A 12,406-nucleotide genomic window follows, 5' to 3' on the forward strand; every position below is an offset into this window, starting at 1 on the left:
CGAACTCGTTCAGCCCTAGTGCTCAGCCGTTTGGGGCCTTTTGGGAAGTGCCAGCTCACGGTGGGTGAATGTTTGTCCAGCCCGCAATGACGTTTGACTTGGGTGGTAATTTATTCAGATGCTTCTGTAATGATGTGCTTGACACACAGTTGGGGCCTCTTTTGCATTGAACCACAATGCACAGTGGGTCAGTGGCGGGGGTGTTGGGGTGGTTATGTCAGCTGGCATGTGGCTGGTGTTGTGGACTCGAACATATCAGCCTTGTGGTTTAAGCTGTTAGGATAGGGGTATAGTGGATCTCCACAAAGCTGAGGAGAGCTGGGAAGGCACAAAAGAGTGGTGTGTGTGTGTCTGTGTGTGTCTGTGTGTGTGTGTGTCTGTGTGTGTCTGTGTCTGCCCCTGTAGCTCTGGAGGGAAACCCTCTGAGTCAAGGACCCATTAACAAATGCCCGCCACCTGCTCAGCTGACCTAACTCCTCACTGTCATGCGCTGCAGAAAAAATAGTTTAAGCTGCCCATGTCCAGCTTTGATGAATGAGTCAGCTTAACTTACCAGGCTTCGTTTTAGTTATAAATCTCAGGTTTGCATTGATTTCCATAGCAGCACCCTTTCCATGCTGTTAGTTTTGTAAAATGGAATGCCGATGAAAGCCATGGCCTTGTGACCTGCAGGTTCAAATCCCAAGCATGGTGTCATAGTGATCAGACCCCCCCCCTCCCCCAGTATTTCAAACTGGGTCTTTCTATACCCAAAAAGACAATTTGAGGAATACTTAACAGAAAATGCTGCTTCCGAAACCTGTTCCCCAAGGTGGGACCAGCCTGCCTTTTTGGTTGCTTTGGAGGGGAGCAGTTTGGTTGGACCAGGGCTGACTGAGCTGTTGACCATCCATGTGGTGGAGTGACTGGGCATCTTGCCTTTGTTGGCAAGTGTTTCCCGGTCCGTTCCTTGGAGACCCAGAGCCAGTCCACGTTTTTGCTCCCTCCAAACTCCCGGTAGACAAAAAAGTTAACTGTCTGTCGGTCCCCAAGGACCGGATTGGGGAACACTGTCCTAGCACTGGGGGGGGGGGGGGGGGGGTGCGCTGCAGCTGTCATGTGGGGCGAGTCCCCCCTCCACCCCAACCCTCCTGGGCTCAGACGTGTCATTTTGGGCATGTTTGCCAACTGAACACAAGTGTGCTTTGTGTGGTGCGGTGTCCCTGCTTCCCTGCTGATGGAACACACGGCAGTGCCGCTGATGTCAGCCATCCGAGGGACTGAAATGTTTCACATTTAATTAAAAGGGGCTTAATTGGGGGGCAGTGTCACGGTCTTAATTCTGTTTGCCTCAACGTCGTACATCTGTTGTTCTTTGTGTTTTTCTGTCTTTTTTTAAGCAGGGCATGGTGACGGAAATAATGAGTCCCACTGACGTGCTCCGTCTTTAGGCTCTTGTGCTGTCATCTTTGTGGGGACAAATAGTGAGAATATTTTCACATGTAGCACCTCAGACGTAGACTGTTCCCTACCCAGGTGTCAGATCTTTTGTTCTCCACCTATTCTTTTTGAATTGTGGGGGGTGGGAGAGGAGTCAAGAAAAACATAGAAGTCAGAAATCCCCAAAAAGGTATGTTTGTGTATGTGTGTGTGTGACAGCATCATGTCTTATTGAAATTTATATATTTCTGTAATATGTTGGTAGAGTGTCATGAACATTGATTGTTAAATTTTCTCCCAACAGTCTGAAGTCACTATCGTCAGTGTCATTAACACTGAATTGTAACAGGCAGCTGTGGTCCTGACACTTCCTGTGAATTTGTCTAAATAGTTTTTCTCCCAGTGAAAGTGGGGACAGTAGATTTCAGGCAGATCTTTTGTCAGCTGCACCACAGACAGCTCATTCCTGGTCGCCCATGAGCAGCATCCTTGTCATAATGGATTTACAGCTTTATTTCTGCCTGGGTCGTCTCCCTCCATAATATGGGCGCTTTTCAGTTTGGATGTTCAGTGAAATTCTCGATTTGAACATTTTAATACATTAGAAAACCACACAATCACTTGGAGTGCTGTTGCATTCCAGCCACGATGCGAGTCTGCAGCTGTTTCTGTCACTCTCTCCTCAACCTCGTCTGCAGGGGTCTGCCTCGCTGAAGGTGTCCACCTCCCTCTCTCTCACTTTGTTTCTTCTGCCACCTTCCTGCGTTTGGCACCTGAATCTTGCATTTAATGTTACCTTCTGAGCCCAGACCACCTTGCTTTAACAGGCTGCGCCCACTGTCCGTATAAACCATGCAAAATCAGACAGACGTTTCGCGTCTCACTCTTAAAGTATTTGCTGATCTGCTGCCTTGTTTACACAGATGTGTGTCATGCTAGATTTGTTTTTTGTTTTTCTTTTGTTTTGGTCCCTCGTTCCAGTAAAATAAACCTCTGGGTTTACATTTGGATTCTTTTATTTTTGTCAAGTTAAACAGTACCAGAAATTTGATGTCACCATTACCCCTGATTGTTGGACAGGCAGTTGTCTTTCCCTTCTGTAACCACTTCGGTCCTGGTCTCTGCCTCTTCTCTTCTGGCCTGTCCTTAGTGTGTGACGCTAATGGTGTTACAAGGGTCTGCTTTTTTTGGATCACATCATGGATTCAGATGCTGAATCACTTCTGGCTCTGTGGCATCTGATGAGGAAAGGCATGAAGTAAACACTTATGCAGTAGAATATATTTCTCAATCACATTGAAGCTCTGTACTCAAAGATAAAGAGAACCATTTATTTTTAGAATTTCTTCAGGATGTTGTTGCTTGTGTATGTGGTCATCGTTGTCACCAAATGCTTCTGGGTTTTTTAAAAACGAATACATAACCTTTTCCTGTTATGTCAGTGACATGCTACTCTTGAGCCAAGCAATTTCAATGTAATTCTGTCTACTTTTAGCAGATACTTTTTAGAAACTCTCATGTCTGTCTGACTACTACCAGGTAGATCATTTGGCCTTGGCTGATGACACGAGGAGTATTTTTTTAAATTGATTGCAGGATATGGGCTGCTTTGTTGAATGCATGCTGTTCGAGGTCTCACATGCAAAGCGTAGACGGGCTTCTGGAAAGGCCCTGATAGGCTGTGCGGCAGGCATGTGATCGCTTGTGCAGAAGAGGTGTGATGGTGGCTTTTGCCGCTGTGGTTTGCACTATACTCCGGCTTCTACCGGACGTGCAGTGAGAAGGTCTTGAGGGGGAAGCAGGCTTCGGCTTGCCAGGTTGACTGTGGTAGTGGCCCCATGATGCTTGGTGTTCTGCAAAACGGTTAACGGCTTAGAATAAGGCGTAACGCCATCTGGGCCAGGTCACCCTGCTTGCCCGTCTCCTAAAATACTGACGAGGCTAGTGCTGACTCAGCTCTAGGCACTGGCAGAGTCAACTCTGCTTCCTCAGGTTCCAGCACTGACTCTACCTCAGTCACCGAGTGAGTCCTGCTCTGACTCCCCTGTCTTAGGCACTGCCTGCTCCTAACAGTGGGCATGAAGTACTGGGCTTTTTTTTTTCTTCTGTGAGTGCAGCAGCTGGCTTTTGGCTGCTAGCTGAGGAACACAGGCCACCGTTCGCTACAAACACAGCTCCAGCAGTGAAGGGTACAGGGAGGCTGGGGCGGCTCATCTCTGTCTGCATGGGGGCCGTTTTATCGCTGTGCCAGGAGGCTTTCACTGCAGTCTCATGAATAATGGAAGACACGGTGTATCAGGCTGTACCTTGGCCCCAGAGCAGGGCGTGCTGTGCGTGTGCTGTTATTTACAGCTGTTACCACCCCCCAGCTCGCCGTCTGCAGCAGTGGCCTCGTGCTCGGAAATGGCAAGCGCTGTGTAATAGCGAAACACGCTCTTAGGGAGCATGCCATTTATTTTAATCTGAGGGGGAGAACTCTGTAACCCGGCAACTGATCGCAAAATGACAGACGTCCATAAGGGTCTGCAGTGGGACTGCATGCACCCTGGGAGAAGGCTGGGTTGCCTCCCCCCCCCATACGTGAACGAGAACCATGTCCTCTTCACTGCTTTCTCAAGCATCCTTATCCTGGGCCACGTTGCGTTGAGGCATCAAGAGCAGGGGCTGCGTTGGCCCGATCCTCCCGGAGGAGTGTGTGCAATCACTACCCCCAGTTTACAAGCCACCATACTCTTTTATGTTTCTGCAATTTTTTTAGAAATTCTGATATCGCTCTTTGCTAAACACTGTGTGATCTGCGCACTACTTTGCAAGACAACAGTGTGTGTGTGTGTGTGTGTGTGTGTGTGTGTGTGTGTGTGTGTGTGTGTCACCTGCTTGCTCACCATCTCGCTGGCCTCCCTGCTCCCACCCTTGACCTTGAGTTACTATACTGTGGCCACCACCCCAGCCAGCATGGAGGAAACTGAGGAAATCAGAGCACCTTGGGAACAATAGCGCCCCACCCAACACCGCTTCCTGGACCCCACATTTCAGCTTTCTCTCCTCGGTGCCAATGGATGATGGAAATGGTGACGACTTTGCCACGAAGGGTGATGGGAACAGGATGCGTGGGCTGCCGCTCCTCACTCACACACACACTCTCTCTCTCTCTCTCTCTCTCTCTCGCTTCTGGGCTGTGGGCCCTCGCTCAGACCTTATCGGTGGGGTTGCAGATAAAGATGGATCGCAGCCCCCCCCCCATCCTTGCAATGAAAAGTCTGAAATCTGATCGGTTTTATAAAGAAATAAAATTTTTCCGTACCTGCAAAGTAGTCTCTTCAGAGTCTGTGCCGTTATTTGAGGTCTACTTTGAGAATCGGGCCGAGTTTGAATTGTGTGTTTAAAAATGGTCTTTCACTGAGGCAGTAACCAGAATAACAGCACCAAATGTCTCTGCAGTCCCATTTATCTCTGCGGTCAACATGCGTGACCTACAAAATCAGCATCCTGACGTGTAATCTTAGTTTGCTGCTGCTTGACGCAGGGCCCTGAGCTGCTCTGCTCTGTCACCTCAGTCACTCTGCTTGTTTCTGCTGCTATCAAATGTGCTGTTTCTCTCCTCCCCTGACACGTCCTGCGTGAATAAACGTTTGTCATGCGCCGGACACACGCGCCACTCGAAGTGGGCCCACGTTGCGATAGCAGGCAGCACTGTGAGCGTTGACTTCCTGTGGCCTTTGCTTTGCTTTAACGCGAAGCTGCTGTGACATAATGGTGTCACTGCCTGTGACTGCAGCCGCCACCACCCACACCCTCTCCCTCTCCCTGAGATGACATGCAGAGGAATCCCTTTTTCCTTCCCTGGATGTCTATTGGCCTTCAAACATTCGTTTGTGGAGCTCAGCGGGGGTGTGGCTTCCTGTTTGTGGGTGTGGCATTTTATATGTTGGTGTGCTATATCGTGTGGGCGTGGCTTCCTGTTTGTGGGTGTGGCATTTTGTATGTTGGTGTGCTATATCGTGTGGGCGTGGCTTCCTGTTTGTGGGTGTGGCATTTTATATGTTGGTGTGCTATATCGTGTGGGCGTGGCTTCCTGTTTGTGGGTGTGGCATTTTATATGTTGGTGTGCTATATCGTGTGGGCGTGGCTTCCTGTTTGTGGGTGTGGCATTTTATATGTTGGTGTGCTATATCGTGTGGGCGTGGCTTCCTGTTTGTGGGTGTGGCATTTTATATGTTGGTGTGCTATATCGTGTGGGCGTGGCTTCCTGTTTGTGGGTGTGGCTTTTAATAGCTGGCTGTGACTGAGGCCCTACGCCAGTAAGACCATTCAGGACAGGTGTCCCTGGCTGCTTTGTAGTTAAGGACGCAAGCATGCCGCTGGGCATGTGCTGTAAAGGGGACAGGAGCGGTGGGGGTGCGGATGTGCAGTAGCAGCAGGCGGCTTCCTGATGCCCCATGACTGAGAGAGAGCGGGTTTTAATCCACATTCGGGTGGAGGATGCCGCTGTTTGTATCTGGGTGGATGCTGCCCTTCAGGAGGCAGAACACCAGGATTTGGGGGCTGGTCCTGCTCCTGTCCTCTTGCTGTTTGGCACAATTGCCTTTCTCTTTCCTGATGTCTCGATATTAACAATTCTGACCCTCTGGTGCTTGCAATTCTTATGGCCGTGGAGCTGGTTAATGCTGCATGTGGCTGTTAGCGCCCTTTAACTAGCTGAATAGCAATGTTAGAATTGCATGTGCATTACATGAGATGTTGGTATTAATATCGCACATCATCCAACCTCATAATATACTACAGCTGGTTTTCAAATTCAGTACAAAATACCCGCCTCGCGCTGTGATGTCATTTGGTGCCGGTATCAGCTTTTACGCCAGTGGAAAACTAACGCCTTGACATACCATCCTCTCGGTACTTTCTCCCAATACCAAAAGTTTGGTACCTGTTGCAGTGGTTACATGCCCAAAAAGTACAGAGGTATATTGCGTGACTGCTGTTTATCAGAGGTTTTGAAACGCGTTTATATCCATATCTTTGTGAGGACCATCCATTCATTTATGTAGGCAAATCCCGAATCCCAACAATGAAACCCTTAACCCCTAACCCGCCCTAACCTTCACTATAGGTAGCCAAACAAAATACAAGACTTTTGGCATTTTAAGTTCTTTGACTGCAGTCACGGATTTTCAGAGAACTGAATTTCCCCTTGTGGGGACTGAAAAAATGGTTCCCACCGTGTGAAAATGACAGATTTTTATCACAACGTGGGAACATTTGGTCTTAACAATGTATATGTACATGACACACACTCCCACACACATACCAGCAGTATCCCAGCTTCCTTTGAAGTCTGCCATCCCGACGGCCCCTCCCGCAGAGGGAGCTGACATCCATCAAAGTGGAGGAGGTTAATCAGCCTCCCTGGCCTCTCAGCTCTCCATGTCAATACGTCGCCCCACCCCCCCGCCTGTGTTCTGCCCCCGCACTCCTGTGCTTGGCTCGACGTCACCATCGATTTTGCTCTTTTGGACCAGCGGGGCATGCCCGGTGTCTGCGGCCGTAAGGCACAAGACAGACGCCTCGTTATGCTTCACACTCAGTGTCATAATAGCCTCTTTTTACTTCGTGGGGACATTTTTTCGATGCCTACAAGGATAATCTGAGTTTTATAGAAATGCTCGACTGCAATCAAAAAACTAAAAGTGCCAACAGTTTTGTAATTTAATTGATTACTTATGATGAGGTTAGGGCTGGGTTTGGGCTTAACTCTCCTGCCCCTTGGTCGGCCATCTTCCATTACGGGAATCCCGCTCTGGTCCGGTCAGTGCCATGGGGATGGGTGCTGGTTGGCTCGCCTTTCAGCCGGATGCTCGGCCGCTTAGCTACGGTTCAGATGGAGCTTTGCTGGATGCGAAGACTGCATCTGCATTTCAGTTTAGGGTTTCGGACCAGTACCAGGATTGAGTTATTCCGGAGCGGCCATGGAATGTCAGGCACAGGGAAGAGAGCCGCTCCACTTTCCTGGTGCCTGGGGATCTCACTAACCCCTCGGACAGGCTGAGACTTTCATTCTTCTCAGTCGGCTGCGTCGTGTGTCTGAAACGCACGGCAGTCTGCACACCCTCCCCAGATGCCGGCTCTCCCATCTCACCTGCACTCTCTCCCGCTCTCTTTCTCTCTGTCAGGACGTAGATAATGGGCTGTGTGCAATGCAAGGATAAGGAGGCGGCCAAGCTGACAGACGAGCGGGACGCCAGCATCTCCCAGAACACCGGCTACCGATATGGGGTGGACCCTGCCCCCCAGCCCTACCCTCCCTTCGGGGTCACTGCCATCCCCAACTACAACAACTTCAATGTGCTGGACAGCCAGAGGATGACCGTCTTCGGGGGCCTGAACTCGTCGGCACACACAGGGACCCTGCGCTCTCGCGGCGGGACCGGTAAGCCGGAGCTCCGTTTGAGGGAGGGGCAGGCTGTGAGGGTGGAAGGAGGGGCAATGGGATCTCCCCCCCCCCCTCCCAATGGGAGTCGCGGCTTTCTCGCTTGGACCCATCCGGTGATTTCTGCCCAAAACGCCTCTGAGCCCATGCTCGCCGAACCTTCTTAGCCTCCCATTTCCTCTCCCTGGCATCTTTCTAGCAGCCTCTCTGCTCTGTAATTGTCCCACGGCGCCATACAAGTTTGTGAGGGAACAGAGGCAGGGACGTCGTCAGTGACAGCAGGCCAGGGCAGACTGTTTCGGCATGTCGGAGACAGTGGATATAAACAGACTGCTTTGTGTTTAGGTCTGCGGTGACCTTTTAGCAGGGCTCTTACATTTGACAGTTTTTATTATATAAGGGTGCGGGTTCCTGGGTTAACCCGGTGTTGGGAGGGACAGAGGAAGGCCGTGCTCGCTCCTGAGGCACACCCGCACCCCGTCGCGCTGTGTAGCTGCCATGGTAACCAGCCATTGGTCTCCGTAGCATATAACACCCGGGCGCCGCTGGCGTTACTCGGCCACCATCGTCTCGATGTCTCTGCAGCCGCCGGCTGGGTTACTGTCCCTCAAGGTCCACCGAACCTGTCACACCACAAAACAGAGCTCTGGGGATGTTCCTCATTTTCAGGAGGTCACTGTGGATTTATTTATAGCAGAATAAATCAGCCGCTCAGGATTTTACAGGCACAGGTAACCTTATGGAGCTTGGTCATTCATTAAGAGGCTGTAGTCGCTTACAACCCATAAAATCATGGCCTCATGCTGGAAAGTCTCCTTTGTCAGGGGCTTACAGGTGGATAACGAGGGCTAGGAGGGTAACGAGGGGCAGCGATGATTGGCCCCATGGGACTCGTTAATTGGACAGAGCTCTCAGTCCAGCGTCTGGCTGCAGGCGCCTTCCCTGCTGTGTCAGTCTGCCGTGGGGGCGGGGGCTGAGATTTGGGAGATCCTGGCTTAGCCAGGTCTTTCTCCACTGCCCTTTTCTCCATCATGTTACATCTATTTTGTTTATGACTGAAGAACAGTGTCGTGTAACTTTGTTTTCATAAGAACCCAGGCATGTACAAGCTCTGGTTGGTTGCATTATTGAGGCTGGGTTCCTGTGCTCCCAGAATGCATCCTGCTGGGCTGCCGTTCCCAGAATGCATCGGGTCGGGTAATTTTCCCAGAATGCATCCTGTTGGGGTGCCGTTCCCCGAATGGCTTCTGTTGGGGTGCCGTTCCCGGATTGCATTCCGTGGTCTGTAAGCTAAATTCCTCACATTAAAAAGTGAGCAGTCTGCACTGTGTGACATGCAAAATCGACTTGTGGTGCTCAGTCTGGACAGATAAGGTTTATTTTAAGGTCTGTTTGCAGCTAATGGTGTGACCGGTGATGGTGCCCCCACTCTGTCCCGCAGGCGTGACGCTCTTTGTTGCACTGTACGACTACGAGGCCAGGACCGAGGATGATCTCACGTTCCGGAAGGGGGAGAAGTTCCAGATTCTCAACAGCACGTGAGTGTGGTGTTGCAGGATAACCACAGCTGTAACATGACTGCCTGAGGATTCCTGTGTCAGTGTCTGTCTGTCTCTGTCTGCGTGCGCATGCAAGCCTGTGTGTGTGCCTGTGTGTATGCACATCTGTGTGTCTGTCTGTGTCCGTGTGCCTGTGTCTGTCTGCTTGTCTGTTTACCTGTCTGTGCGAATGTGTGTGTGTGTGTCTGTCTGTGTCTGTGTGTGTGTGTGTCTGTCTGTGTGTGTGTGTGTCTGTCTGTGTGTGTGTGTGTCTGTCTGTCTGTGTGTGTGTGTCTGTCTGTGTGTGTGTGTGTGTGTGTGTCTGTCTGTCTGTCTGTCTGTGTGTGTGTGTGTGTGTGTGTGTGTGTGTGTGTGTGTGTGTGTGTGTGTGTGTGTGTGTCTGTCTGTGTCTGTGTGTGTGTGTGTCTGTGTGTGCACACGCTGCTGTTATGGAGGTGCCAGGGCCTCGTGCTTCACAAAAGAACAAGACGGCCATTGTGGGTTTGCCCTCACGCTGCCCGTCAGCATTCGCTGGTCGCCGTGCCCACGCTGCTCACCGAGGACCTCGCTCCGGCGCAGCGGCGAGCGCCTGACTGCTCATCTCGCTCGTGCTCAGTGCGCCTGGTACCGACTTCTGTTCCCTTCACAGTCTGTGCGGTCTGGGGCCGGATCATTCTGGAACGAGCTTAAGAAGCGTCCTTCACAGGCTACAGCCGTCACTCTTTCCATTCTGTCACCCCCGCCCCCCCCCCCCTTCATTAAGCTGATCCTTTGTAACTTTTCTGAGTGATCGACTTCGCTGATTAGGTATCATTGTTGTCTGCATATGTGACAGGCATCGTAGTGGATAGCCATCATCATCCTCCTCATCATTGCCATCATCTTATGAACGATTTTCCTGGTATGGTGGCAGGCTCCTTCTGGGGGATCGCTAGACACTGGTGTGATGTCATTCCTCCAGCAGCCACCCAGTGCGGCATGCTTGGAACATCTCCCCCGCTGGCAGTCGATCAGGCGACTCCTCTCTATCTGAAGCACCAGCAGCTGTTTTGAGGTCCCTCCGGATCTCTGCACTCCTCATCCTGCGTAGAGGCCTTGTTTCAGCACCTTATACTCATGACATTTTTTGGTTCAGTCATTTCCCACACCTCCTGACCACAACCAGAGTGTCTCAAGTGCCGTTTGACCAACATGAACACAAAGCTGAAGCCGAGGAGTTGACCTGCCTCTCATACTCACACTCTATCTTGCTGTTACTCGCAGACAGGATACCAAGCTGCCCAATCTCTCCCCCCAGTCTCCCCACCCCCTTGAAAGGATCAGTTCGTTCTCCTGTCAGGGAACATCAGAGCTGTGGATTTGGAGCTGCTGATTCTCCTCTTAGACGTCTCGCACTTGGCATAAAGCTGCTCGGATGCGTCCGAAGGCCCCCTCCCATTTGCCCTGAATGCCTCTTAAGCCTTTCAGCTCCCATCTCCAGTGGTGGATAGTTCAGGTCCAGAGAGTAAAAGTCCAGACTGGGATTTTGTTTCAACCAACCAGTTGACTGTGGCTCTTTACACTCCACTGGCCACCCCTCTCCCCCAGCAGTTCCTGGGGTTTGTGTACATTTATCATGGCTGGTGTGGTCCTTGCTGCGTTTCCGATGCACCCTGCAGCCTCCCTGTCGGCTTTTCATTGATGTATCATTCTGACTTCCAGGCACAAGTAACATGCCCCTCAGAGGAGGCAGCAGGGAATGCGGGGACACCTGTCTCGTCAGAGGCCAGACGGAGTCGTGGCACTCAGTCACCCACCCACGCCTGTCCCCCCCCAGCTGCTGGCCCCGGGCTTCCTCTGAATTGGGGCCCCTGCTGGTAAAAAGTGATGGCACAGTCCAGGAGCTGTGATGAATGGCAGCATTGCATGGGTCTGACGCTGCATCGTGGGGGGTGTGGGTGGGACTGCCGAGCGCCATATAAAGGGGCTCTCAGGAGGGCAGGCTTACCCTGTTTGGGTATTGGGAGATGCTGTCGGGATTATTGATGTTATTCGGCTTTGCGATTGGATGGGCAAACAGTTTTCCCACCGTTATTTAATGCTAAAACAAAACAGCCGGTTTGTGACTGTGGCTATGGGGCTATCAAGGTCGCAGGGTACGGGGGGCTGTGATTGGTGAGTGAGGAGCCCCAGCTTGTCCCCAGTGAGGGGGGTAAACATCCTCTCTCTGGATGTCCCCCTTCTGGATGTCCCGCACGCAGCTACACAGGAAGGTAGGGGAGCCATGGGGTCTCTGCTGCCATTTCTGTCCCTTCTGCGAGGAGTCCTTTCGGTACCACTGGGCTACGGCGTTGGAGCACCCCCTGCCGAGGGTGTCGCCATGCTGCTCGGGTACGGCCCTCGCCTTCCCGCCCGAGGATTCCCTGTCATCCTGCTTCCCTCTGGAAACAAAGGAATCCATGAACATTCCTGGTGCCGCACGCAGTCCCCAGATGATGCTGTTTGTCCGCGCGAACGAAAGGGCCCCCTCCCTTCCTCCCACCCACCCCCCACTCCCCCCTCCACTCTTCCATGCTCCTCCTTTCATAGAGTGTTTTCTTTTCTTATTTTTTTTTTGGCCTGCATTTCCACCTCGTCTGCAAGGCAGCAGGCAAGCGACAGCAAGACAGACAACGAGAGGGTGGGGGGAGGAGAGAGAGAGAGAGAGAGAGAGAGAGAGAGAGAGAGAGAGAGAGAGAGAGAGAGAGAGAGAGAGAGAGAGAGAGAGAGAGAGAGAGAGAGAGCCGGAGCGAGTGACTAAACAAAGCTGTACATCGCCGGGTGGTGTGGACAGGACACAGGGATGCCTGGGGGTGGACTGTGTGTGTGTGTGTGTGTGTGTGTGTGTGTGTGTGTGTGTGTGTGTGTGTGTGTGTGTGTGTGTGTGTGTCTGTGTGTGTCTGTGTGTGTGTCTGTGTGTGTGTGTGTGTGTGTCTGTGTATACCTATCCTTATGGGGACACAGTGTTTCCTGATCCCCATAAGGGGAAAAAAATATGTGACTG

At 51.6% G+C, this 12,406-nt stretch overlaps 1 protein-coding gene across 6 annotated transcripts in view; it reads left to right on the forward strand.

Moving 5' to 3' along the window:
• fynb (FYN proto-oncogene, Src family tyrosine kinase b) overlaps positions 1 to 12,406 on the forward strand; it is a 39,149-nt gene that overhangs the window by 17,109 nt on the left and 9,634 nt on the right. For all 6 annotated transcript variants that reach the window (XM_048985498.1, XM_048985494.1, XM_048985492.1 and 3 more), the window contains 2 exons: positions 7,590 to 7,846; positions 9,288 to 9,384. In XM_048985498.1, coding sequence (XP_048841455.1) covers positions 7,600 to 7,846; positions 9,288 to 9,384 — 344 coding nt within the window. In that variant the 5' untranslated portion in view covers positions 7,590 to 7,599. The remainder of the gene's footprint in view (positions 1 to 7,589; positions 7,847 to 9,287; positions 9,385 to 12,406) is intronic.

Source organism: Brienomyrus brachyistius, chromosome 19 (assembly GCF_023856365.1).
Source record: "Brienomyrus brachyistius isolate T26 chromosome 19, BBRACH_0.4, whole genome shotgun sequence".
Taxonomy (NCBI): domain Eukaryota; kingdom Metazoa; phylum Chordata; class Actinopteri; order Osteoglossiformes; family Mormyridae; genus Brienomyrus; species Brienomyrus brachyistius.